Source organism: Armigeres subalbatus, chromosome 1 (genome assembly GCF_024139115.2).
Source record: "Armigeres subalbatus isolate Guangzhou_Male chromosome 1, GZ_Asu_2, whole genome shotgun sequence".
Taxonomy (NCBI): Eukaryota; Metazoa; Arthropoda; class Insecta; order Diptera; family Culicidae; genus Armigeres; species Armigeres subalbatus.
This window is the reverse complement of record NC_085139.1, coordinates 46834784-46861184: the sequence shown is the minus strand read 5'-3', so window position 1 is coordinate 46861184 and position 26401 is coordinate 46834784. Positions and strand designations below refer to the sequence as shown.

The 26401-nt window shown below is 43.0% G+C and overlaps 1 protein-coding gene across 7 annotated transcripts in view; it reads right to left on the bottom strand.

The window, feature by feature from the left end:
* LOC134225142 (serum factor response D-like) overlaps window positions 1–26401 on the bottom strand; it is a 692637-nt gene that overhangs the window by 254400 nt on the left and 411836 nt on the right. The window contains exon 1 of one of the 7 annotated variants that reach the window (XM_062705016.1): window positions 1260–1714. The exons of 5 other annotated variants lie outside the window; for them this stretch is intronic. In XM_062705016.1, coding sequence (XP_062561000.1) covers window positions 1260–1398 — 139 coding nt within the window. In that variant the 5' untranslated portion in view covers window positions 1399–1714. Of the gene's footprint in view, window positions 1–1259; window positions 1715–26401 lie in introns of those variants that run through there. One more of the 7 variants, XM_062705032.1, reaches the window with a different exon arrangement.

Sequence of the window (26401 nt, the reverse complement as noted above, 5' to 3'; positions counted from 1 at the left end):
AAATTGCCAATCCATCACTAACTTGATTCTCTCAATTTCGTTAACCATAATCCTGCAGACAAAATGAGGTAATTTGAATGGCAAATGGATGTGAATAACGCTGTTTTAAAACCCAGAGATCAGTACCTCATCAGCTTTCACCCATTTCACTAAAGTAGGTGTCATTGACGAACTTATACAACAAACTATTATTGCCCCGGTCAATCAAAGAATCCGTTTTTATGCCAACGATACCATCGCCTCCTTCGTCACCCGTGTCCAACTGACCAACATTTTTAGCCCACACGCTTTTTGCACTAATTACGATTCTACGGTCCGCTTGACATTACACAATTGCTATGCACAACTTCACAGCACGAGGTGGCACTCGTGGGCACGGGGACTGAGATTCCCAAAAATAATAATAATATGCCAGTATGGCAAACCCCGCGAAAGGTGTCAGTAATATGTGAACAGATTAATCACACCGACTCACGTTGGAATGGGACAGCTAGTCCAAAATGTTGGCCAAAATCCGGCTACACGTGTTGCATCATACCGAATCAAAGACAACTTCTCAATATGTTTTGATTTACACTTTCTTAAATTCGTAGAAAAAGTCGACCTCAAAATCAAAAAGTAATGAATATTGGCCAAGTGTTAATTCACTCATCCCACATTGAATCCACAAATCCGATGCACAGCAACACAAACTCATCAGTGATCATATCAAACAACATCGCTGTTAGATGGGTTGATTCCGAGTCGGACGCTACAGACGCCGCGCCGCCGTCGCCGCGGAAAAGTTAATGTCCCATGAACTTCAGCACCGAAGAAAGTAATGGCGATGCTCACGGCTGAACAATCGGTGACTGGGGTATGCATTGCATAAGGTCGACCGTATCGCGGTTGGTCGGTCAGTAAGGTGTCTAATAATAAGGCGCGGTATGGATACGTAAAAGAGTTCCGCCGGCCCATTCATGGAAGGAAGCCGGAGAAAATTGATTGACTCATCTATGTAACCACGGATAGACAATACAGTATTAAATGTTATTCAACAGTTGGATGCTACTTGCTGGCTTAATTCGTTATTGTTGCGGAAATGAAGCGATTTCTAGGCCAAATACAAAAAAAGTAATAGAATTGAAAAATGTTTCAACAAAGAGATTAGTTTTCTAATGCACATGTTTCATGCAAATAAAAGTATCATTCAATTATTTTCATTGGTTGAATGATCCGAGAATCGCGTATTGAATATACGAAGCATCATTCAAAATTACCTTTAAAAGCCAGCGCCAGAGTGCCATTACTGCCATGATCCGATCGGAACTGTTCTAGTAGTGTGGCAGCGTTGGACGACGACGATGATGATGATGAACTTGCTGCAACTGCGACCGGCTCGTACAATTTCACCGTCATGACGATAACGACGACGGAGAAGAGCTCAGCTCAAAACACGTATATGTACCTTCGATAACAACCTCCAGAGTGCGCACGTGTTGATCCGCGCGTTCGACAGGAACAATTCAATTCGATAAACACTAATTCGGGTTATTTGTTGCCGGCTGTCACTGCCGCTTCCGCTGTTGGCGATGCTGTTTTCGCTGCTGCTGCTGCCGCTGATGATGATGATTGCATGGTAGGTTAAATCCTATATCTAGGTAATCACTTTTGCCTTCAATAACAGTCGATTTGATGGGTTGTTTTGAAGCGGCCCGGCAGAGTCACGTAGTTAGGAATTTAAATTTGAATTCACAAAGTTCGACACTGATTGGCGCATTCTGAACACATCGGCACGCGGAGCAATGATTTACTGTTCAGATTGAGTGAAACAAGCATGAGAAAGTGATTTGCATGCACGCGAAGACAGGAATCGCCGGCTCGTAAAAGTCAGAGGATTCTTTGGTCGAGGGGAAAACCGAACGTCTTAATTAGAATTGGAATTAGCCGGCTGATGTTGACGAAGTATTGCATTGTATAAGTGTTCATAATATAAATTCCAGGAAAAATTCCAGGTTTTTGGCATTTTCGGCTTTGTCTTCAATAAAGTTTATCGAAAAAAAGATAATAAATTAAAAAAAAAGAAGGGAAACAAATATAAAAACATTCAACCCGAATATCATTTTTATAGATAAATGTTGATTTTTTTTATTTATCAAACATTTGAAATTGAGACGTCCCATGGGGATCCTTTCCGGAAAAGATTCGTTCCGGAAGACCCAGAAGGGATTCGTTCCGGCAGCCCCAGAAGGGATTTCTTCCGAAAGTCCCAAAAGGGATTCCTTCCGGAAGTCCCAGAAGGAATTCCTTCCGGAAGTCCCAGAAGGGACTCCTTCCGGAAGTCCCAGAAGGGATTCCTTCCGGAAGTCCCAGAAGGGATTCCTTCCGGAAGTCCCAGAACGGATTCCTTCCGGAAGTCTCAGAATGGATTCCTCTCGGAAGTTCCAGAAGGGATTCCTCTCGGAAGTCCCAGAAGGGATTCCTCTCGGAAGTCCCAGAAGGGATTCCTCTCGGAAGTCCCAGAAGGGATTCCTCTCGGAAGTCCCAGAAGGGAGTCCTCTCGGAAGTCCCAGAAGGGATTCCTCTCGGAAGTCCCAGAAGGGATTCCTCTTGGAAGTCCCAGAAGGGATTCCTCTTGGAAGTCCCAGAAGGGATTCCTCTTGGAAGTCCCAGAAGGGATTCCTTCCGCAAGTCCCAGAAGGGATTCCTTCCGGAAGTCCCAGAAGGGATTCCTTCCGCAAGTCCCAGAAAGGATTCCTTCCGCAAGTCCCAGAACGGACTCCTTCCGGAAGTCCCAGAAGGGATTCCTTCCGGAAGTCCCAGAAGGGATTCCTTCCGGCAGTCCCAGAAGGGATTCCTTCCGGAAGTCCCAGAAGGGATTCCTTCCGGAAGTCCCAGAAGGGATTCCTTCCGGAAGTCCCAGAAGGGATTCCTTCCGGAAGTCCCAGAAGGGATTCCTTCCGGAAGTCCCAGAAGGGATTCCTTCCGGAAGTCCCAGAAGGGATTCCTTCCGGAAGTCCCAGAAGGGATTCCTTCCGGAAGTCCCAGAAAGGATTCCTGCCGGAAGTCCCAGAAGGGATTCCTGCCGGAAGTCCCAGAAGGGATTCCTGCCGGAAGTCCCAGAAGGGATTCCTGACGGAAGTCCCAGAAGGGATTCCTGCCGGAAGTCCCAGAAGGGATTCCTGCCGGAAGTCCCAGAAGGGATTCCTGCCGGAAGTCCCAGAAGGGATTCCTGCCGGAAGTCCCAGAAGGGATTCCTGCCGGAAGTCCCAGAAGGGATTCCTGCCGGAAGTCCCAGAAGGGATTCCTGCCGGAAGTCCCAGAAGGGATTCCTTCCGGAAGTCCCAGAAGGGATTCCTTCCGGAAGTCCCAGAAGGGAGTCCTTCCGGGAGGCCCAGAGAGGATTCCTGCCGGAAGTCCCAGAAGGGATTCCTGCCGGAAGTCCCAGAAGGGATTCCTGCCGGAAGTCCCAGAAGGGATTCCTGCCGGAAGTCCCAGAAGGGATTCCTGCCGGAAGTCCCAGAAGGGATTCCTGCCGGAAGTCCCAGAAGGGATTCCTGCCGGAAGTCCCAGAAGGGATTCCTGCCGGAAGTCCCAGAAGGGATTCCTGCCGGAAGTCCCAGAAGGGATTCCTGCCGGAAGTCCCAGAAGGGATTCCTGCCGGAAGTCCCAGAAGGGATTCCTTCCAGAAGTCCCAGAAGGGATTCCTTCCGGAAGTCCCAGAAGGGATTCCTTCCGGAAGTCCCAAAAGGGATTCCTTCCGGAAGTCCCAGAAGGGATTACTTCCGGAGGTCTCAGAAGGGATTCCTCCCGGAATTCCCAGAAGGGATTCCTTCTGGAATTCCCAGAAGGAATTCCTTCCGGAAATCCCAGAGGGGGTTCCTTCCGGAAGTTCCAGAAGGGATTCCTTCCGGATGTCTCAGAAGGGATTCCTTTCGGAAATCCTAGAAGGGATTCCTTTCGGAAGTCCCAGAAGGGATTCCATCCGGAAATCCTAGAAGGGATTCCTTTCGGAAGTCCCAGAAGGGATTCCTTTCGGAACTCCTAGAAGGGAGTACTTCAACTACAAAACGAGTTTGGGAAAATTGTCCTTTTGTCTTTTAAAAAAACTACATGTAGAGATATCGGCTTTCTCAGTCGTATAAAACCATTGAACGATTAGTGTTACAGTTTGTGTTTTGACCCATTTTCGACCATCTAAAATAGTGAAACGACTGTCTGCAGTAAAAAATCGCCATCGCGTAAGCTTACAGATGCTTTACAAATTGTTTCGCGAAAATTCGGATTAGGTGCAACAAAAATAACTCGGTATTATCAAATTATCTAATCTTCGGCTCACTTCAACCATTCGCACACAAAACTGTCTTTTCACTAATGCGGTGCTGACTCAAGCCCAGCACCCAAACAGCTATTTGCACTTATTAAATTGTCATTAGTCACCATTAGTTAACCGCCTTCATTGGCTTCATAACCGACCCAAAGTTAGCTTCAATTTGAGTATGAATTACGTTGGCGTCCACGATGAATCATTCCTTTGGCTCGTGATGTATGCCGCTGTTCACGTTCGAGTCCCGTGTTGTCACGCTTGACCTGCCCCATAAAAACGATCTATTTTCGCTCTAAATGTAAATTTGCACTGCCTAATGCATTCATCGGGTCTCGTTTCCAACACCAGAGGAACACGTTTTTGCAAAACAATGTTGTTTTGAATGCCCGTTCAGTTCGTTCCCAGCAGACAAACAACTCCCGAAGACGTCAATCCTTCATCTATGCGTCTCGGTCTAGGGGAGGACTATCGCGCAATTCCCGTCATTTTCCACCCGAATTGCCACCCGGCAGTTCCGCGATCGATCCCCGCTTACCGTCGCACAGTGCGATAATAATGAATATTAACGTGCGCCCGCACTTGACTTGGGAGGAGGTGTCAACGACTTCGCGGCTCGATTTACATGCATGTGCGGCGAACGTGTAATCAATGCCCATTTACTCCCGGTTTCTGGATTTCGCAAAATACGAAAACAAATCGTCTACATATCCCGAACAATGTGTTGTTCTTATTGAAGCATTACTATTTTCAATAGTTTTCAAATTGTTGTAGATTCTACGGATCCGCCTGAATCGGTCTGTTCAACAAACATCATCTTCTTTGTCTTCTTCTTCTTCTTATTGGCATTACATCCCCACACTGGGACAGAGCCGCCTCGCAGCTTAGTGTTCATTAAGCACTTCCACAGTTATTAACTGCGGGGTTTCTAAGCCAAGTTAAAATTTTTGCATCGTATATCATGAGGCTAACACGATGATACTTTTATGCCCAGGGAAGTCGAGACAATTTCCAATCCGAAAATTGCCTAGACCGGCACCGGGAATCGAACCCAACCACCCTCAGCATGGTCTTGCTTTGTAGCCGCGGGTCTTACCGCACGGCTAAGGAGGGCCCTAACAAACATCATAATTTGCTTGAATAATTGACAAATAAAAGCAATGGTTTTATCACACCAATAAATAAATAAATCACAATACAACCATAATGATAGATAGCACAATTAGCATATCCCCTCGCATTTGAATAAAACGTTTTGGTTTATTTTGGCTTTATTGTTGTGTTTTTTTTTTATCGAGATCTGAAAACAATAAAACGGTTCTTGGCCTCCCAACACCGAGTCGCAACCGATATTATGAGAGAAGCAGCCCTAAGTAATTATTGCCCACATTATTGGTTTCGCGACGTTCGCTCCGTGGGATCCTTTTATTGCCGTTTCACAGTCATGGCGGCAGTCACCCACCCGCCTAGAAACTAATTGGTGACACCTGTTTGGGAAGGGCCTCGCAAAAACGTGCCACGTGCGGTTTAGTTTTGCTTTGTTCGCAGCGCAAGATCCGCTGATCAGATTGCCGATCAATGACTTCTGCTACCCGCTTTTGCACGGAAAACCGTCAGACTCTTTCGTTGCGGACGTTACGACTGGATCGTCATGGATGTTACTAACAATCTGTCTAGCTTTGACTTGGTAACTAATCGTTGACCCGGCAATATCGCACGGTAATGGGAACTGAAGTGGGACAAGTTCAAGACTTTGCACCGCAATAGACGGAAAAGCGGAAGAGCTCCTGGTGCACCGATTGATTGTTTGTTTACAGAGGACTAAGTAAGTAAGTTGATTGAATACAATTGATAATAACCGTACCGGGCGGGGGTTCCTCATCATGATTCTGCATGGTACTTGAGTCGATGGGACGCGCCTTATACCGAGTTGGCAGGGCGCTCGCCGTGAAGCAGATGTCATTGATCATTGCCGATGGGAGCAAGGGGGTGAAGATTAGGTTTTCTAGGTTGAGATTAGCGAACAAGCCCCTTCATGATAACGTTTTTCAGAAGTATATGAGCGGTAATGACGTTCACTATACGAAGGTTCAGATCATGTGATTGAATTACAAAAGACACTTACAACTGATTGTAACTCACAGTTAAGATTTATTCACTTGCAGTGAATGCTATAAGTCGATGAATCACCGTCAAGTTGTCTGCTGACATGTTTAAACGGGGAATAATCGTGCTGGAATTATCACGTTGAGAATGTAAATATATCACATTTAGCTAAAATGCTTTATATACTTGCAATGAATCAAACTATGACCTGATATTTTTTTTAAGAAATGGCTTAAGAATTTCTTAAAGTAATGATGACGTTATATTCTAAATTTAAGTCCAGAGACTGACACAATCAAAGATGTGACCATTCAGAACTGTATTCGATATTTTCGTAGTTACTTCATCAGACTCATGAAAAAGTGTGTCTGATAATCTAATTTGAAAAATGTATTGCGTTGATTGAATGGGTAATTTATTGTCTTATAATGAATTACTATGCGAAAGGCAAGGAGCATTTGTTGTTTCTCAGGCAGTTGCTGCTTCGTGAACAACCGGAGCAATCGAAATTGCACTCTGAATCAACAAACATAGCCTAGAAGTGGCTTTCCATGCTCAATGTACACAAATCTCTGCAGGATCAATAAAGGTGCCGAGCACGTTCTTATCTCTCAACGGACGACATGAAATCTCTTGTCTCTATATCAGAAGATTATTACTGGATCTCAATGATTGTCACAGCAAATATCAAGTTGGATATAAATAGAGATAATAATAACACAGAATGGGATTCACATTGCTCAATGATGTGATCTGTGTTACTTTGAAGAAATATGCATTTTCATTATCAAATATCAACTAAAGATAGTACACTTTCTTTTGTGTATAACTTTTTAATACAAGGGTAAACATTTAAATTGTGAGTAACACTAGTTCAGAGTGTAATGTAAACATGTGTGAAATTTCGTCACATTCTGTCAAGTGTTTATCAAGATGGCTTCTAAGCAGGAAGTACTACGACAAAAAGTATGAATGCTGCCGTTGTAAATCCACAGCCGTTCCACAGCATGATCGTGAAACAATTGGGAATCGACAACCCGACCGTTCCCGTTCCGTATTTCAAAACCATTCAAGGAGACCCAGTCGCGATCTGTCAGCGGAAGAAAAACGAAGACTACCGACCCCGTTAACGCAAGGGAGAAGAGAAATTAGTCCAAGCGAAAACTATTCGATTCAGAACGTGGACAACAAGACGAGAAGGATAGTATTCAGTCGTATTTTTTTTCCTCTGCGTTAGTGGGAAGTCCGCAAGACAGCTCTCAAAATCTGTAAGGAACTGCCGTCGCCGGTGATCATCATTGGGGACGTAAACGGTTACCACCATACTTGGGGCAGTCTCTCCACCAACGTCAGAGTTAGTAAGCTTCTCAATGCAGTATCCAAGTCTGGTCATATGGTTTTGGCCTTATGGTCACCCGCCTTCCATTGGATAAGCGTAGAGTCAGCCATCGACATTTCCGCGGTTTCCATGTCCATTGTGGACTGGTTTCTATATGGAATTAGTAGCGGTCATAATCGTCAGAATACCCGAAATATTTTCGAAAATAAAAACGCTCGCTTCCGAGATACTCGCCTTCCAGGAACCCCTCCAGCAGTGTTGAAAAATCCAACTAAACCTTCATTTTAGCCTAACTTAAGTTGCCCTAAAAACGAGTAGGGAAGTCGGCAGGCACGGACGAAATAGGATACCCAATCCTGATCCAGTTGGTGATTATCAAGTATCCCGATCCCAATGCAGCCTCAGCAAAGGTGATGAAGGAATCTATGACAAAAGGTCGAAAGACATAAGGTCGAAATAACAAAAGGTCGAAAGACAAAAGGTCGAAAAGATAAAAGGCCGAAAAGACAAAACGTCGAAAGGGACAGAAGGTCGAAAGGACAAAAGGTCGAAAAGGACAAAATGTCGAAAAGACAAAAGGTCGAAAGGGGCAAAAGGTTGAAAAGGACAAAACGTCCTTTTTACGTACATTTAACTTCAAGCAGAAATAATAACACACTCATCTCATTAATCAAAGTTGAAGAATGAGCCATTTTCAAAGAAGGAGAAATGACTATGAAACGATATTATGAATGTCTAGATAGTTTTGTTAGAGATAAAGCAGATTGTTGATTTTGGAAATGAATAAAACTTGTATTGCGCGAGACAGAGTTGTCCTATACAGTTGGCAAAAAAATTCCCTTCTATTTTTCAATATTTTTAACAATTAAACAAAATGCATTCAATGAGTGATCTGTCAAAAAAGGGCACCCAGCAGGTGCGCGCATTGATGTATTTGATGTGCGGCGTACGCCATTTCAACAGGTCGATGTGATATTTAGAAAACCCAAACATCCATCTATTAGTTGTACTCACTGAATGTAATTTTGATCTTATTGATCTTTTCTTTCTTTCGACCTTTTGTCTTTTCGACCTTTTGTCCTTTCGACTTTTTGTCCTGTTCGAACTTTTGTCCCTTTCGACCTTTTGTCCTTTCGACCTTTTGTCCTGTTCGACCTTTTGTCCCTTTCGACCTTTTGTCCTTTTCGACCATTTGTCCCTTCGACCTTTTGTCTTTCGACGTTTTGTCTTTCGACTTTTTGTCCTTTCGACCTTATGTCTTTCGACCTTATGTCCCTAACCCGTGATGAAGCGTATGGTAATCCGCGGTAACAGTTTAAAGCACATATCTACTCGACAACAGACAGTATGCTTTGCTAAACCAACTCCAGGATACGAAAAACACCGGTCACCATCTGAAGAAGGCTTCTTTGGACATATCTCGCGCCCACAATTGGAATTTGACAGGTGGTGGACAATGGCGGTAGCCCAAGTTTATCAAAAACTTACTTCAAGATCGCAGCTTCCAAGTTCAGCTTGGTGCATTAAGATACGATACCACAGAGTAGGAAACCGCCCCAGTAATAATTTGGTTTTAGGCTGGTTTTATAGAAGTCATGTAGAGCAAATATTGGTTTTCATTACCGTTATAAAACTAAAAATGTTACTTGGGCGGGGTTCCACAGGGCTCCGTCATCACCGTTATGCTATCAATGATTGCATTGGAAAACTTTTTCGTCCAAATTCCTAAGAATATCTACATCATTGTATAAGCGAATGATATCCTGCTGATAGCATCAGAGAAATACCCTTAGGTGAGAGAAAAATCGATGCCACCGTGAATCAGGTTGGCAGAAGGTCAAAGACAGGTCAAGGAGTGCAGGCTAAACCATGTTTGCTGAAAAATGTGCTCTAGTGCATAATCCGGGTTTCTAATATCGGCTTTCATACCGGTCTGTCACGCTGGATGACATAGCCATTTCCATCAAAAACAACTTCAAGGTGCAAGGTTCTACGGAGTATTGGCACTTGATCTCTAAGATACAATTCAACCGGTTCAAAACCAACTGCTGGACTAGAGCGATGATGATCAGAAACGTTTCCCACCGGCGTTCTAGAAGCGACCGCATCAACTTTTAAGACCTTCAGACCACAATCAGTCGGTAAGAAAAGTAGAAATTTGATTTGCACCCACTAACGGAATAGGGTCCTCACATCGATCACACGATCACTGTTCGGTATTTCCGGCCAATGTAGTGTCATTTTTTTTTTCCAACTAATCGAAAACACCCAATACTAATTCCTTTTTTCTATATGCTTTGTAATAACATGTTTCCACCAGATGTTCTTTTAGAAGTTCCTCCTGAAATTCCTCCCGAAAAGTGTTGAATAAAAAAAAAATTCCGTAAAACCTTCTCAAAATCCTCATGTAATTCTTCCAGGGAGTTAGTCTTGCGAGGAAAAGCGCTAGATTGCCATGATTTTCGGCACAGTGTAGGATGTTTTCGGGTGGAAAACATTCTCGATTGTACCTTGTAGTTTGCCTCACAAGATACATAATCAATAATCATGTAATGGTGAAAATGGACAAGCGTTCAATTAATAACTGAGGATACTTAGTTGAAAAGCAGGTAAAGTTTAATTTCTTTATAAAATCCTCATGTAATCCTTTCAAAGATTCCTTAAAAAATCACTGGACAACTCCTCCAGGAACACTTTCAGAAAACTCTTGACGATTTCCGCCCTTCCTCCAAGATTTTTTCCAGGAATTTGTACGGCGGGAAGTAAAAACATATCGTTGGGAATACCTTCCGAAATGCATTCGAGAATTCCTTCATATGATATATATCCGAAATATATCCTTCAAGAATTTTAAAGAAATTCATGAAGGAAATTCAGGAACTTCAACGAAAATATCTACAGGAACTCCTCCTGAAATTCCTCCGAAAAAACTTCCAGGTATTCCTGACATTCTTTTAGATATTTTTCCGGGACTTCCATTATGAATTTCGTCCAGGATTTTATTCTGGAATTCTTTCTGGGAGTTCTTCATGGTATTGTCCAGGGATTTCTTTATATATTTTTCCGGGTATTCCTTTAGGAGCCGGAAATTATGAAATTTCTCAAGGACATCCTCCTGGAATTCATCTGGGAACTCCCTCAGGGATTCATCCGAGTGTTTTATGATTTCATTTGGGAATTGCACCGAAATCTTCTGGAAATTCTTCCAGAACTTTCTCCTTCTGGGGCTTTCTCCCAAAATATCTCCGGGAGTTCCTCTGGTAAATTCTCTAGGAGTGTCTTTAAGCGGTTCTCCAGGAGTCCCTGTGGAAATTCCTTCGGAAGTTTCTCCGAATATACCTCCAGGAGTTTCTCCAGAAGTTTTTCTCCGGGAGTTCTTCCGTGAATCCCTCCAAAAAAAAAAAAATGGAGGATTTTCTCCAGGATTTCATTCTTAAATTCTTTAGAGATTTTTTTATGGATTTTTTTTAAAGATTTTCTTCTTGGAATTGTTCCGAATTTTTTTCCAAGCATTCTTTCGGGAATACTTCCAGGTATTTCACCAGAAACTGTTCCGGGAATTCCTTCAGATATTTGTTCTGGATTTCATTCAGGCATTCTTCCCAGTTTTCATGCGGGATTCCCCCCAGAAACTCCTCCGGGAATTAATCTAGAATTTCCACTTGAACTTATCATGAAAATTACTCCATGAATTTTATAAAGAATTCCTTCTGGTATTTCTCCGGGAATTGTTCCAGGTGTTTCTTTAGGAATTAATTCGGCAATTCTCTCAGGAAATGCTCCAGGATATTTGTTTAAGAGATAATTCGACAATTCCTCCAGGACTTCAATCAACAATTCTGAATACCTCTGGGAAATTCCTCCACAAATTCCTCTGGGAATTCTTACGGGATATCCTCTGGGAAGTACTCCGGAGTTCATTCGAGAGATCTTTTGGGAGTTCCTCCGAGAATTCCTTCGGGAGTTCATCTCGGAACTTCTCCGGTAATCTTCCAGAATTTTTTTTCACGATTTTCTCTGGGGAATTCTTTTGGGAATTCCTTCAGTGTGTCTTGCAGGAATCCCTGCAGGAATTTCTCTAAGCAATTCTCCAGGAATATTTCCGGGAATTCTTGCGGGAATCCCACCGTAAAATCCTCAAGAAAATCTAAGTTTTCGGAATTTTCTTACGAATTCCCTTTAAGAATTAAAAAAATCATGGAAATTCATGGAGGAATTAAAAGTGAAACTCCTGGATTAATTCCTAAAAGAGTTCATGGTTGTAGTCCTGGGGGAAGTCCTGAAGGAATTCGTGGATGAATTTTTGAATGTATGCTTAGAGAATTTCTCGGAGGAATCTTAAAAGAATTCTTGAAGGAATTCATGTAGCAATACCCGGAGGAGCTTGGAGAGAAATTATGTAAGGAATTTACGGAGAAAAACTGATGAATTCTTCTATGAGTGCTCAAAGCAATTCCCGAAGAAATATTTGCGATGCCCGACCCAATGCTGTTTCTGCTTCCAAATTACAGTTGCTATTCCACCTCGGTTGATGGCTTTTGATGCTTGATATCAAATTGTGAGGTAACCAGATTCGAATTGAGTGTTCTCGGCTGAAATTTCTGAGATAGTCCTGGAGGTATTTATGGAAGATATTTTTGAGTAACTGCCACAGGAGTTCGTGGAGCAATGAATGAATTAACGGAGGAATTTTTGTAGAAATTTTAGATGGATTTCTTTGGTTTCCGAAGGGAAGAGGAAATCCCGCTGGGTTTTCTGAAGCAATACCTGGGTGGATTCCTGGCAGAACTCTAGGAAGTATTCCAGGAAGAGCACAACTTTGGAATAAATTCCTGGAAAAACTCCAGAAGGAACATCGGATAAACTTCTGGAGAATTTGAACGAATTTTAAGATAAATTTCTTGAAGGAGTTTGCTCTAAACACTGATAGAAAAAGAGGAAACTTTTCATGGCAGCTTGCACCTAGTTTGTTCTGCCTATAATAAATATTTGTTCTAAGGTAATCTCAGGTTAAGAAATTCAGAAGTAAAGTTATGATTTTCTTAAGCCTGTAAACAAAATGCAGGATTCTTATATTATTTGTGATAGATACGCGGTTCTCAACCTGGGGTACATGTACACCTCAATATACCTTTGCCGGCCACAGGAGAACCTTGAAAATACACGCTGATGGACAAAGTTGTGATAATTGTGAAAATTTTGATTCCAAAAGTTTGTATTGTACACAATATGCATGGTGATCAATCAATCAAAACCTAATCCTGCCACTATAACCAGAACAGTGTGTGCAGGACTGTGGTACAAAACATAGAGTAATTAAAATCTAGAACCTAAAGGCTCGGAGGCTTCCATTAGAGAGATATGATGGCTTTTTCCGAAAATCTAAATTGCTTCGTCAGAAGCCTCCTTTCAAGAGGCGCGGGAGCCTCCTTTTAAGAGGCTCGGAAGCCTCCTTTCAAGAGGCTCGGAAGCCTCCTTTCAGGAGGCTCGGAAGCCTCCTTTCAAGAGGCTCGGAAGCCTCCTTTCAAGAGGCTCGGAAGCCTCCTTTCAAGAGGCTCGGAAGCCTCCTTTCAAGAGGCTCGGAAGCCTCCTTTCAAGAGGCGCAGGAGCCGCCTTTCAAGAGGCTCAAAAGCCTCCTTTCAAGAGGGCTCGGAAGCCTCCTTTCAAGAGGCTCAGCCTCCTTCAAGAGGCTCAGAAGCCTCCTTTCAAGAGGCTCTGGAAGCCTCCTTTCAAGAGGCTCAGAAGCCTCCTTTCAAGAGGCTCAGAAGCCTCCTTTCAAGAGGCTCAGAAGCCTCCTTTCAAGAGGCTCAGAAGCCTCCTTTCAAGAGGCTCAGGAAGCCTCCTTTCAAGAGGCTCAGGAAGCCTCCTTTCAAGAGGCTCAGAAGCCTCCTTTCAAGAGGCTCGGAAGCCTTCTTTCAAGAGGCCTGGAAGCCTCCTTTCAAGAGGCTCAGGCCTCCTTTCAAGAGGCTGGAAGCCTCCTTTCAAGAGGCTGGGAAGCCTCCTTTCAAGAGGCTGGGAAGCCTCCTTTCAAGAGGCCAAGCCTCCTTTCAAGAGGCTGGGAAGCCTCCTTTCAAGAGGCCAGCCTCCTTTCAAGAGGCTGGGAAGCCTCCTTCAAGAGGCTGGGAAGCCTCCTTTCAAGAGGCTCAGAAGCCTCCTTTCAAGAGGCCTCAGAAGCCTCCTTTCAAGAGGCTCAGAGCCTCCTTTCTTCAAGAGGCTCGGAAGCCTCCTTTCAAGAGGCTCAGGCCTCCTTCAAGAGGCCTGGAAGCCTCCTTTCAAGAGGCTCAGAAGCCTCCTTTCAAGAGATTCGTGAGCCTCCTTCCAAGGGGCTCGGAAGCTTCCTTTCAAGATGCTCAGAAGCCTCCTTTCAAGAGACTCGTGAGCCTCCTTCAACAGACTCCGAAGCCCCCTTTCAAGAGGCTCAGGCCTCCTTTCAAGAGGCTCAGGCCTCCTTTCAAGAGGCTCAGGCCTCCTTTCAAGAGGCTCAGGCCTCCTTTCAAGAGGCTCGGAAGCCTCCTTTCAAGAGGCCCGGAAGCCTCCTTTCAAGAGGCTCAGGCCTCCTTTCAAGAGGCTCCGGAAGCCTCCTTTCAAGAGGCTCGGAAGCCTCCTTTCAAGAGGCTCGGAAGCCTCCTTTCAAGAGGCTCAGAAGCCTCCTGTCAAGAGGCTCGGAAGCCTCCTTTCAAGAGGCTCAGAAGCCTCCTTTCAAGAGGCTCGGAAGCCTCCTTTCAAGAGGCTCGGAAGTCTCCTTTCAAGAGGCTCAGAAGTCTCCTTTCAAGAGGCTCGGAAGCCTCATTTCAAGATGCTCGGAAACCTCCTTTCAAGAAAATCGAAAGCCTCCTTCCAGGAAGCCCGGAAGCCTCCTTTCAAGAGGCTCAGAGCCTCCTTTCAAGTTGCTCGGAAGCCTCCTTTCAAGAGGCTCGGAAGCCTCCTTTCAAGACGCTCAAGCCTCCTTTCAAGAGGCTCAGAAGCCTCCTTTCAAGAGGCCCGGAAGCCTCCTTTCAAGAGGCTCAGAAGCCTCCTTTCAAGAGGCTTGGAAGCCTCCTTTCAAGAGGCTCGGAAGCCTCCTTTCAAGAGGCCCGGAAGCCTCCTTTCAAGAGGCTCAGAAGCCTCCTTTCAAGAGGCTCAGGAAGCCTCCTTTCAAGAGGCTCAGAGCCTCCTTTCAAGAGGCTCAGAAGCCTCCTTTCAAGAGGCTCAGAAGCCTCCTTTCAAGAGGCTCAGAAGCCTCCTTCAAGAGGCTCAGGCCTCCTTTCAAGAGGCTCGGAAGCCTCCTTTCAAGAGGCTCAGAAGCCTCCTTTCAAGAGGCCTCAGAAGCCTCCTTTCAAGAGGCTCAGAAGCCTCCTTTCAAGAGGCTCAGAGCCTCCTTTCAAGAGGCCTGGAAGCCTCCTTTCAAGAGGCTCAGAGCCTCCTTCAAGAGGCTCGGAAGCCTCCTTTCAAGAGGCTCAGAGCCTCCTTTCAAGAGGCTCCAGAAGCCTCCTTTCAAGAGGCTCAAGCCTCCTTTCAAGAGGCTCGGAAGCCTCCTTTCAAGAGGCTCGGAAGCCTCCTTTCAAGAGGCCTGGAAGCCTCCTTTCAAGAGGCTCAGAAGCCTCCTTTCAAGAGGCCTCGGAAGCCTCCTTTCAAGAGGCTCAGAAGCCTCCTTTCAAGAGACTCAGAAGCCTCCTTCAAGAGGCTCAGAGCCTCCTTCCACGAGGCCCGGAAGCCTCCTTCAAGAGGCTCGGAAGCCTCCTTTCAAGACGCATGGAAGGCTCCTTTCAAGAGGCACGGAAGCCTCCTTTCACGGGGCTCGGAAGTCTCCTTTCAAGAGGCCTGAAGCCTCCTTCAAGAGGCCTGGAAGCCTCCTTTCAAGAGGCTCGGAAGCCTCCTTTCAAGAGGCTCGGAGGCCTCCTTTCAAGAGGCTCGGAAGCCTCCTTCAAGAGGCTCGGAGGCCTCCTTTCAAGAGGCTCGGAAGCCTCCTTCAAGAGGCTCGGAGGCCTCCTTCCAAGAGGCTCGGAAGCCTCCTTTCAAGAGGCTCGGAAGCCTCCTTTCAAGAGGCTCGGAAGCCTCCTTTCAAGAGGCTCGGAAGCCTCCTTTCAAGAGGCTCGGAAGCCTCCTTTCAAGAGGCTCGGAAGCCTCCTTTCAAGAGGCTCGGAAGCCTACTTTCAAGAGGCTCGGAAGCCTCCTTTCAAGAGGCTCGGAAGCCTCCTTTCAAGAGGCTCGGAAGCCTCCTTTCAAGAGGCTCGGAAGCCTCCTTTCAAGAGGCTCGGAAGCCTCCTTTCAAGAGGCTCGGAAGCCTTTTTTCAAGAGGCTCGGAAGCCTTCTTTCAAGAGGCTCGGAAGCCTCCTTTCAAGAGGCTCGGAAGCCTCCTTTCGAGAGGCTTGGAAGCCTCCTTTCGAGAGGCTCGGAAGCCTCCTTTCAAGAGACTATTGCATGTAATTTAAGTAGATGAACTGATCCGTTTTTCATATCGCTGAACATATATTCATCTCATCGCAGAACTAAAAACAAAGAAATACAGCACCTGCTCCTTTTTGCTAAAAAATCAATTTGTTTTTGCTTGAAAGATGAAAAATGAAAATAGTAGCTTTGAGATAAGTCCAGGAGTGGTAACCCTATTTGTTTAGATCTTTAGAGTTACGTGACCGTAAGCTACGATGTACCACGCGCCTCCACATATTGCCTACTACTCAAAATCATATGAAGGATCTTTACATGTTTTTGTCTGGGCAGTATGTCGAGGCACGTAGAATTGCATAGTGAAGGCTCCACCAGACCTAAGCGATTTCATTGCCGCGATTCTATCGTAGGGTCGGTGACAGAATCACAATGGCCAGGCGATAGAGTCGCGTCACCATAGTAGCGTAGAATGTTTTTGGGGTTACGTGTATATGTGAAGTTCTAGTCAATCTAGTTCTAATCAAGTAAAAAAGTAAATCCAACAGCACTAATTCTTCTTATGATAATTGGAGACATTGCACTTAAAAACTTCAAAGCTTTTTTTTTTAATTCTGTTTATGCTTTTCTTTTCGAGTAAACCTTTTATTTTAGAATAGAGATAATGCACTTCATGGCACAACAAACGTGTTCTAAATGTCTCCTCTCACATAACAATTGCTTTCAAAATTTGTTTGATCACGATTTGCTGTTCGATGAAATTTGATTAGCAATCATCACTTTTCTGCTTTTGAATTTTGCCAAAAAATATACATTGGAACGAGATTCACCACTGTGGATATTTCTGTTATTCAAAGTGGGAACATTGAAGCGATAACTCAAGGAAAGTATTTTTAGGGGACAAAAAGCCGCACGTTACCGCCGAAAAAAAAACACGATTCAGAACATGTGATGGATTGACATTGTTCTGCCGCTAGATGAAGAGAGGGAAACGAAACCACCACCCTCCCTATTGACAGGTATATGCGAATTGCGAACGTCCACCTTACGCTAAATTGGCAGATACAGATATCGCAAAACATCGACCGATCGATCGATTGGTATCAATTAAACTTGATAAAGCATCTCCTTCGGACACCGCACGACCGGCCGTTGTTATCGTGCGACATTCTCGACCGCAATTGACTGACTGTCCTGCGTCATTGCTAGAGGTCGGCACGAAAGAATTGTTGTTCCAATCAAACTTCAATTGTAAGCTTGTCACCGGTAGTGGAATTATGAGAAATTTCTAACTCAACAGAATGGACATGAGTGGATAAGGTTTTGATTGTCGCGATTTTTCAGCACCGTGCTGAAAGTGAATAAAAAAAATCGAACTGTCACATGAGTTCGAGCGTGACGACACCATCGCATCGCGACTGGACTGTGATAAACCATTTCAACCAATCATTCTCCTATAAGGGCTATCTAGCAGGTGGAGGTGGAGGAGATAAGATAGAATTGTTTTAATCGAAGAGCTTGTGCTGCCTTTGAACTTTTTGTGTACATTAGGAATTAGTATCACGTGTCCTAGGTTGTGAATTCGGTAAACAAACTATTTTTATTCATTTTATATGAGACTCGATGAATTAATTAACTCAAATCGTTATATTTGCACAACCCGCTTGACTTTCATCTCCGCAAGACTCTTCGACCGACGAGGGTTCCGTCGTGCCAATTATTACAATTAGATGGAAGATTTTCAATGACACAAGAACTGAGCAATGCTTGTGGAATTAATTAAGCATGCATTAACAAAAATCTGACGAATGAGGAGGCCGTTCACGTATCTGGAATTTCAGACAACAATTCGACAAAAAATGGATTTCATTTGTAATTAGACGAGTACATAGTGGTGCGATTAGATTTGCGGACCCTTCAGAAACTACGTGATCGACGACTGTTGGCCGAGCAAAATGCAAACAATTTTCAAATATGAGCCTCTCAGATTCAGTCCACTCCGGTCTCAAAGATAAATGAAAGAAATTCCATCTCAAAAATCTACTGCACTGATTGGAAGATGTGGATGCATGAGGCTAGCACGATGAACCACAAAAGGTGCTAAAATATGATCTGCTCCGATATTAAATAGAAAAATCACTCAACCAAACCACAAAACTAATCATCAAGACTAATTGATCGAAAGCCGTATTCGAGTTCAAATTGCATCACACTCAGTAACCACCATTAACAACCACAAATCCCACTCCGGTTACTTCACTGCAGGGAGTGCATTCTTCAATCACTTCCTCATTCTTGCTTTCTAGCGAGCCGTACCACCAATCCGTACAGTTGTTTGTAAACATTCACTTCTTGGCGGTCATCGTCTTCATTACACTTGTTCACCACTCGTAGTACCACTCTCACTCTCACCCCCAACCGCGACCAGACTATACCGGCAGCGATAACCCGTGCTCTGACCTTCAAGGTCTTCCGAAAATTCGCTCGGCTCCGTTACAGATCGAATCAATCGCGAGTAATCGAAATCGTCATTTGATTAATAAATGCGGCGCATTGGCAGTGTTTCTCATTCCCTAGGACGCGACCGAAAAAAAAGGGACACCACCGAGAACACACTCTCCCGCTGCTACGAGACCTGCGTTTCAGGACTGACTAACTGTTCAACCGGTGCTAGAGAGCCCCGCCACTCTCGCTGTCGCGGTCGGTCGATTCAATCAACAAAATGTTCTTACGGTCCGGCCGCTGCCGGTTGGTTGAACGGCAACGACATCGCGCTGTTACCGTCGTCATCATCACCACCATCATCGGGAAGGCGACGGGAAGGTATTTAGTCATCGAAGTGGATTGTCGTGACTGATACAGATACTGGTTCCATGCGCGAGTTCACGGGCTGTGTGCACAGTGCTCGGGTTTCAAAACAAAGTTAGATCGAACTCGTCTGAAGTGGATTGATCAAGTACTGAGCTCTAAGGCATTCAAGAATCTCATGAAGTTGTTGGCTAAAAATCTATCGGCGTAAGCGTGTGTTGCATGGGTCAAGATCTGCATGTTTCGTCCGAATAACTAAAAAATGGAATATTTTATTTTCCATGCGGTTTAGTAAAATGTGTGAGGTGTAGTGTTAATAAACAACCATCCGTCTCCATCCAACTATCTCAATTGTGTCGACATATCTTTTTCTCGAACTCCGGCCACTGTAACACTGTGTACAGATAGCGCTAAAATACGCTTGATTGCCGGGCAATTCACGACCAACGCTGCTGATATGATACTCTACTCTGTTCGGTTTCCACCACGGCGGCGATGACGGTAACAACGTCATCCATCCCGCCGCGATGGATGACGACGAAGGGTCCAACGATGCCGATGGCCGATCATTGCCGAACAATACTCACTGCGTACATTCACTTGCCCATCATCGCCCGTGTCACCCAATGGGTCGCCCAATCATAAGTCTGTTACTTTTGCCGCGAACATATACGCGCCAACTCAAGCGGAATCTTTGAAGCATCACCACATTAATTATGGCAAATGCAAAATTAAATGGGAACAAAAAAAAAGGCATACTATGACCGACAGTGGCGGCTTCTCAAAAACGCGATCAATTGAATGATTCAGATGTCACAGACAAACGGATGGGAACGTAATACGGTGACCCCAAATGCTTTTCTTGACAACAATAATGTTTTCATGAAGCAAACGTAACCAAGAAAGTATATAAGCCATTTGCTCGTTAGAACTTATCTGATTATCAGTGCAGTAGTGGGGCCGTTCAGTAACATCAAATGCCACATTCCACAATCATGCATGTATTTGCATGGCTACCGGATCAGGTTGGAGGCATCTCGGCATTGAGATACATAGTTTCATTTGTTGGGAGCGCCGATCATTTAGTTAGCAATAGTTGTACGAATTGTAACCAGTCACTTTCCCAGGTTACAATTTATTGCCTTAAACACTTGGTCAATTTGGCTCACTAAGAAGGTTGTATTTTTTTATGTCATATTGTAAGTAAATGTCTAAATGTATAACAAATGTTCAAGCTCCGTATTTTCATGTTTGAGTGAACGTTTATTGTATATTTAATAGCCCTTGGCCGACGTAGAAGTTGAGTTTTGTAGATTAATGTTCAAATAAAATGTATATATTATGTTCTTGTTTTCTTTCGTTAAGATTTGAATTTAAAGGTTCGTCTCGTCAGCCATATGTAAATATTGTACTAAAATGTTTGTGCTATGCGGGTTGCAGTCCCAAAAAAAAACCGCCAACCGGCGATAATTATTTGGTATGGCGGTTGAGCGAAGAAACCAAAATCAAAATGCGATGGCGGGGCTGGGTATAAAGAAGCCAGGAGAAAGTCTTGAGGGAGAAGTTTGTATTTCGATCCGGAGGAGTGAAGATCTGTGACCTTGCCGTTTACGCTCGCTATTATGCGTATCGGTAGTTCCGTGTGGTTGGTCATTTTCCATAACCACCTACATCCGTCCAAAGTGAACAGAACACTGCAGTGGTATCGTCACCGAAGATAATTGGACGTTATAGTTTATTCCGTACGGAACTTAGTTCGACCGCACCACAACGGCCAATAGCGTACCGTACAATAACGTACCCAGTGACCAAGCGATTGTGGTGCGAAAGACTGCAGTGAGAGTGAATTTGGTCAGAAGTGGCAGATTAGGTCCTATCCGGTGCCCGGAGGATCGTGTGACGATTTGCCAAATCTATAGCCTGCCAACGGAAAGTGTCGTGACTCGCTTGGATTCCTGACCACAAGAGAAAGTGCGCGCTCGGTACCACTCCCCGGATCCGCGGAACATTCGATGGCCAACCGTTAATACAGGCCTAGTGTCACCCAGTAAACCGGTCCCGTGTTCAAGGATCGAGTGAAGAGCAAGCTACCCACCACCCGCAGCCAAAACGCCACCAGCTAGTCGCTCCCCACCACCGTGAAGCCCCGAGAAAACCACATGTCGACCAACGTTCATCATGGCCACAACGACAGTTAAGTTCAATTATTGTCCCTAAATAAACTTATTGTTCAAAATTTGTATTGTATAAATCTAAATTGTTTGTTTGAGCCGAATTGTCTAGTCCCCTTTTGTTCTTGTTTTAAGTTTTACTGAGTGTTTAAGGTAAGTTAGGGAAGCAGATTCCTCCCAGAGACCAATCCGTAAATATATACGACCCTGAGGATACGCGTTGGGACAAGGCAGACTAAAGAGGCCTTGTGTGCCCACCCCGGAGGCTGCCGTTGGATTTAGACCAGCAGCTTGGGGCTAGGCTGGTCTCCTTCTGGAACTAAGGTCCCAAATCGTATCAGAATGATGATGGATTCATTCGTAACAGAATGACAAACAGACACTGGTAGAGAGAGGCTGGTTTAAATTTTCCGTGGAATGGATTAATTGTTTGATCTCAATCATAAGTGTGAACCTTGACGAAAATAAAGAGAAAGAAAGGGAAACATTTGGTTTGTGAACATTTGAGAGAATTTGCTAATCAATGCTTAATAACTTTTCGTGTATTGGCAGCGATAAGCATGAAATTAGTCACTGTTTACATTGCATTGCATTATTATCATACGTGTAGAATAAAGTGCATCTAAATACTTGTAACATTTTTATAAGAGCACTAACGAAAGAGCTAAGGACATGGAGAAATTTGATTAAACTTCTTTAAAAAACTATCAAAGGAAATCGCATTTCCTTCTAATCTTTTATAAAGTGTTGTCAAAAATTCGCAATACAAATATGAAAAGCTAGAAATTTAATCACCTAATCCAGAGGTTCCCAAACTTCTTGGGTATGCGACCCACCTAGCAGAATCTTATATTGCTTGCAACCCATTAGGTACCAAATGTATTGATTTCCAGAAAATTGATAAAAATGAGTTCGCGTTAAATAGAACAAATGAGGATGAATTACTTCATACTCCATCATTGTATTCGCCAAAATCTAGTCAATTTTTTTCCAATTTGAATTGAATGTGGATTGGATATGATGGGGTATGGATTCAATTTGGGTTGGATTTAGATTGAATTTGAATAGGATCTTGATTGGATTGGAAATAAATTTGTATCGGATTAGGATTAGATTTAGATTGATTTGGGATTGAAATTAGATTGGATTCGATTTGCATTTGGATTAGATTTGGATTGGTTTGGGATTAAGATTCGATTTGAATTAGATTTGGATTTGAGTTGGATTTGGATGGGATTAGGGTTGAATTTGGATATGAATTAGATTTAAATTGGATTTAGATTTGATTAAATTTTGTTTGGATTTGAATTGAATTTGAAAGGGATTTTTTTTTATTAGATTTGGATTGTATTGAGATTCATTATATTTGCCAAAATATTCTATAACAAAAGAAGGCTATTGACCTCGTAAAATTGTTGTTATCTAATTATCCAATCATTACTTTGTGGGACAAAACAGTGACAAAAGTATGAATCAAGATTCGTACTTCGTGACCCACAATTAATCAGCCCACGACCCTCCTGGGGATCGCGACCCACAGTTTGGGAACCCATGATCTAATCGGTTAGTTTACAAATTATGGTAATGAAAACGTGTCAGAGAAGATGGTGTGAGAAACTGAAATTTACTACATCTATCGATTTTCTGGAGAAAGTCGTTCTTACGACACTTGGTTGGAGTTCTGCCCATTCACACCAAGTGTCAATGAAAAATCATCAAATTATGCACTAAAAATAATACGAGCCTATTCTAATTATTAGCAAATCGTATCGATCATTTCCCGACTCAGTAATCCAACATATTATTTATGAAATAAGCGTATAAACAAATATAAATATTGGTTTGTGTGCATTTCAGAGTAATTTATCAGAAGACAGTCGAAAAGCCGCTTGGTGCGGTTTAGCAGAACCCACTAACGTATGATGAGCCATGCCCCTCCACACGCATTCGCACTGTGCGTACCAAAACGAGAGAAAGGACGCGTGGCGTGGTACCGTACGGCACCAAAATCCGTACGTCCGTACATCTGTTTCATGCAGATTGAGCCTCAGTTTTTTAGTGTTTCAATTTTCAAAGTATGAAATTGAAACGTGGGACTGAACTGGCCAATAGGGGGGAAAAAATTAACATCATCTGCTTCTATACAATCGCTGTCACAAATTGTCGGGGAAAGGCCATTTGGCCGAAACCCATTCGGCTGAAGGCCATTTCGCCGAATGCCACTAGGCCGAAATCCATCTGGCCGAATAAGACATTCGGCCTAACAGGTCATTTGGCCGAATGGGTCATTTGAAAGTGAGAACTGAGGTGTAAAAAGCGAGACGTCTTACTTCTCACTACTTATTTCCCACTTCTCACTGTGAATACTTAGTAGTGCGAAGTAAAAAGTGTGACGTCCCAGTACTCACTTCCCACTTCTCACTTTGACAGTGACAAGTGAAGAATGAGGTATCTGAAGTGAGACGACTCATTTCTCACTGTGAAAAGTGATTAGTGCGAAGGGTTGTATACTATTTCGCCGAAAAACATTACGCGAAATTTTTTTTCGCGGTACGACATTCCGCGGAATGTATCAACTCTCCGAAACACATTTCGCGGAATGCACCTTTTTTTCCGAAAGACATTTCGCGGAATGGCATTTGGCGGAATGCAGTTAGAATAATTATCATTCAGATGTTTACCGATTTCTGCTTAATTACATGAAATCTGGGCTATTTTTATTTTGGATTTAATGCAAACCCGAACCCGACCCGTTCCCGAGAATTTTTGCATTCGTAAACCCGTACTCGACCCGAACCCGACATAATTTAATTATTTACACCTGCACAAAAGTTTTCCCCGAAAAAATCAAACTACGTATTTCCTGGTTCTCTTTAAATTGAAAAAAATGTAAGTTCAAATAACGAACTAGCCCCACAATTAACAAAACTGAATAAAATAATTTTCAGTATTTTTTTTCTTAATCCCGTACCTGTCGCGGATCCGTTTTTTTTTTGTCTCACAAACCCGTACCCGACTCGAACCCGATATTGTACTAATTTGTAAAACGCCTTCTTCAAATGGATGCATCTGCCCGGTATAACGCGAAAGGAGTTAATAATGCCTTCTTTAAAAGAACGCGTTTGCCCGATATAAAGCGAAGGGAGGGGTAACGCCTTCTTCAAATGGATGCATCTTCCCAGTATAAGGCGAAACGAGGGGTAACGTTCTTTAAATGGATGTATCTGCCCGGTTTAAGGGGCAATTGGAACTACTTCTAAATATTCTGGGTGGCGTTCCTTAGCCGTGCGGGAAGATGCATGACTGCCAAGCAAGACTATGCTGAAGGAGGCTGAGTTCAACTTCTGGCCCGGTCTAGGAAATTTATCGAATTTTTTTTGGCTTTTATAAAAGTTTTAACGTGTTAATCTCGTGTTAAACGAATGCAAAAAAATGGTAACTTGGGTTTGAAACCTCGCAGGTAATAATTGTGGGAATGCTGAATGAACAAAGGCTAATATTATTAATATTCCGCGAAATGGTACATTCCGCCAAAAGTAATTCGGTGAAAAGGTACAAACCGCCAAATGTCGTACCGCGAAAAGTTACAAACCGTCAAATGTCATTCCGCAAAATGTTCAACCGCGAAACTGAATTCCGCGAAACAGTTTTCGGTGAAATGTTATACAATCAGTGCGAAGTGAGAATTGAAACGACTCACAGCAAAAAAAAATATTAATATCCCGTGACGTAACATTGGTCAATGTACTCAAAAAATCAATGTAATAGCCAATTTGACGTATTTTCACGTCTAATCGATGTACAATTACATAACTGAACGTAAAATGTAACTGACAAAATATTTTTTCAGTTACGCATAAAGTACGTAAAATTACCTCTATAAATCAATAATTTATTACACATTAAATGATGCACATCATGTCAGTTGGAAAAGAAGCGTAATATTACATAATCAGGTTGGTTATTATGTTAAATCAACGTGATATCGCTGAACAATGGTGTGATCGCACTCAAACCCGCAGCTCGAAACGAACTGTCAGTCAGACTAAATTCTCGCTTGTTGTTTATTGGCAAACAAGTCGGTGCGCGGAGAAAAACTTTTTGAGATTTGAACAAAGTTTGTTTCGAGTGGTTATTAATTTTAGATTATGTAGTTTAAAGTTAAAATATAAGTGTGGAGATCGATGGGCTTTGGTTTGGATGTATTGTATCATAGAGGTAAGTTTCCGATCGGCGGTAAATTCATTGGAATTTTGAATTGTACTCATGCAAGTCTTTTTATTGTTGCAGTCATCGCCGGATTTAATGCACTAGTGCTCGTCTACGAGTAATCTGCTGGATGCTCTTTAAAATCTACCGCCTATAGATTATCGTGCCGGAGATCAATTGTCGGTGTTTTCACCGGGAAGCAGAATGTCAGAGAGATTATGCGATTTTTCGGCTGCTAGCAGAAAGTGGAAAACCCAAACGCTACCTGTGGGTTAATTTTGATCGCTCGTCGAAACGGCGGAAAAGTGGTTGTTCCTAATAATTACTGTATGTATTGCTGTGAGATTCGTAAAAAAAACAATTTTTATATCCAGGGCTGTTTGACCATTATGGTTTTAAAATGCACAGCAGGGCTGTTAAAAAAATTGAAAATGGTGAAAAATAATAAAGCACATCAAAATTATATAGTGTTATCCCGATTTTACCACCTGTTGAATTTTGGGCGGTAAAGCAATGTGACAAAATCATTAAATTTTTTATTTCCTTTTTTTTTATTTGTTTTACAAATAAGAATCAGTTTATGCCCTGAAAGGCAAAATACGTAAACGGAACTCGTAATTTCTTGTCAAAAAGGCTTACAGAATTCTTGACATATTTACATAAACCAAAGGACGACTAAAATTTTAATTTATTTTTGATGACAAAATCAGGTCAAAAACGTTATAAGATGGGGCAGACAAAATCGAGGAGTGACTCGGGTAAATACTGTAATTATAAAAAAAAACCCTGAAATTTTGAATATCCAATTGATCCAATTGATTGGAATAATTTCAAATTTTTATTTTTAAACAATTTCCTGTCTGCACTGTATCGAAAAACCTTACACGCATAAAAAAGTACGGTACAAACAAACATCAAGTGCAAGTACAAACAAACATATTTGAGGTGAATCCAAAAAAGTTCAATTTGTTCTAGCACCAAAAATAAATACGTTTGAAACAAACATATTGTTACAACCACCAGAATTTTTGAAGCAGACATAGATATTATTGTATTAGTTCAATCGCTAAAATATTTTCCTATCAATATTTGCAATATTTA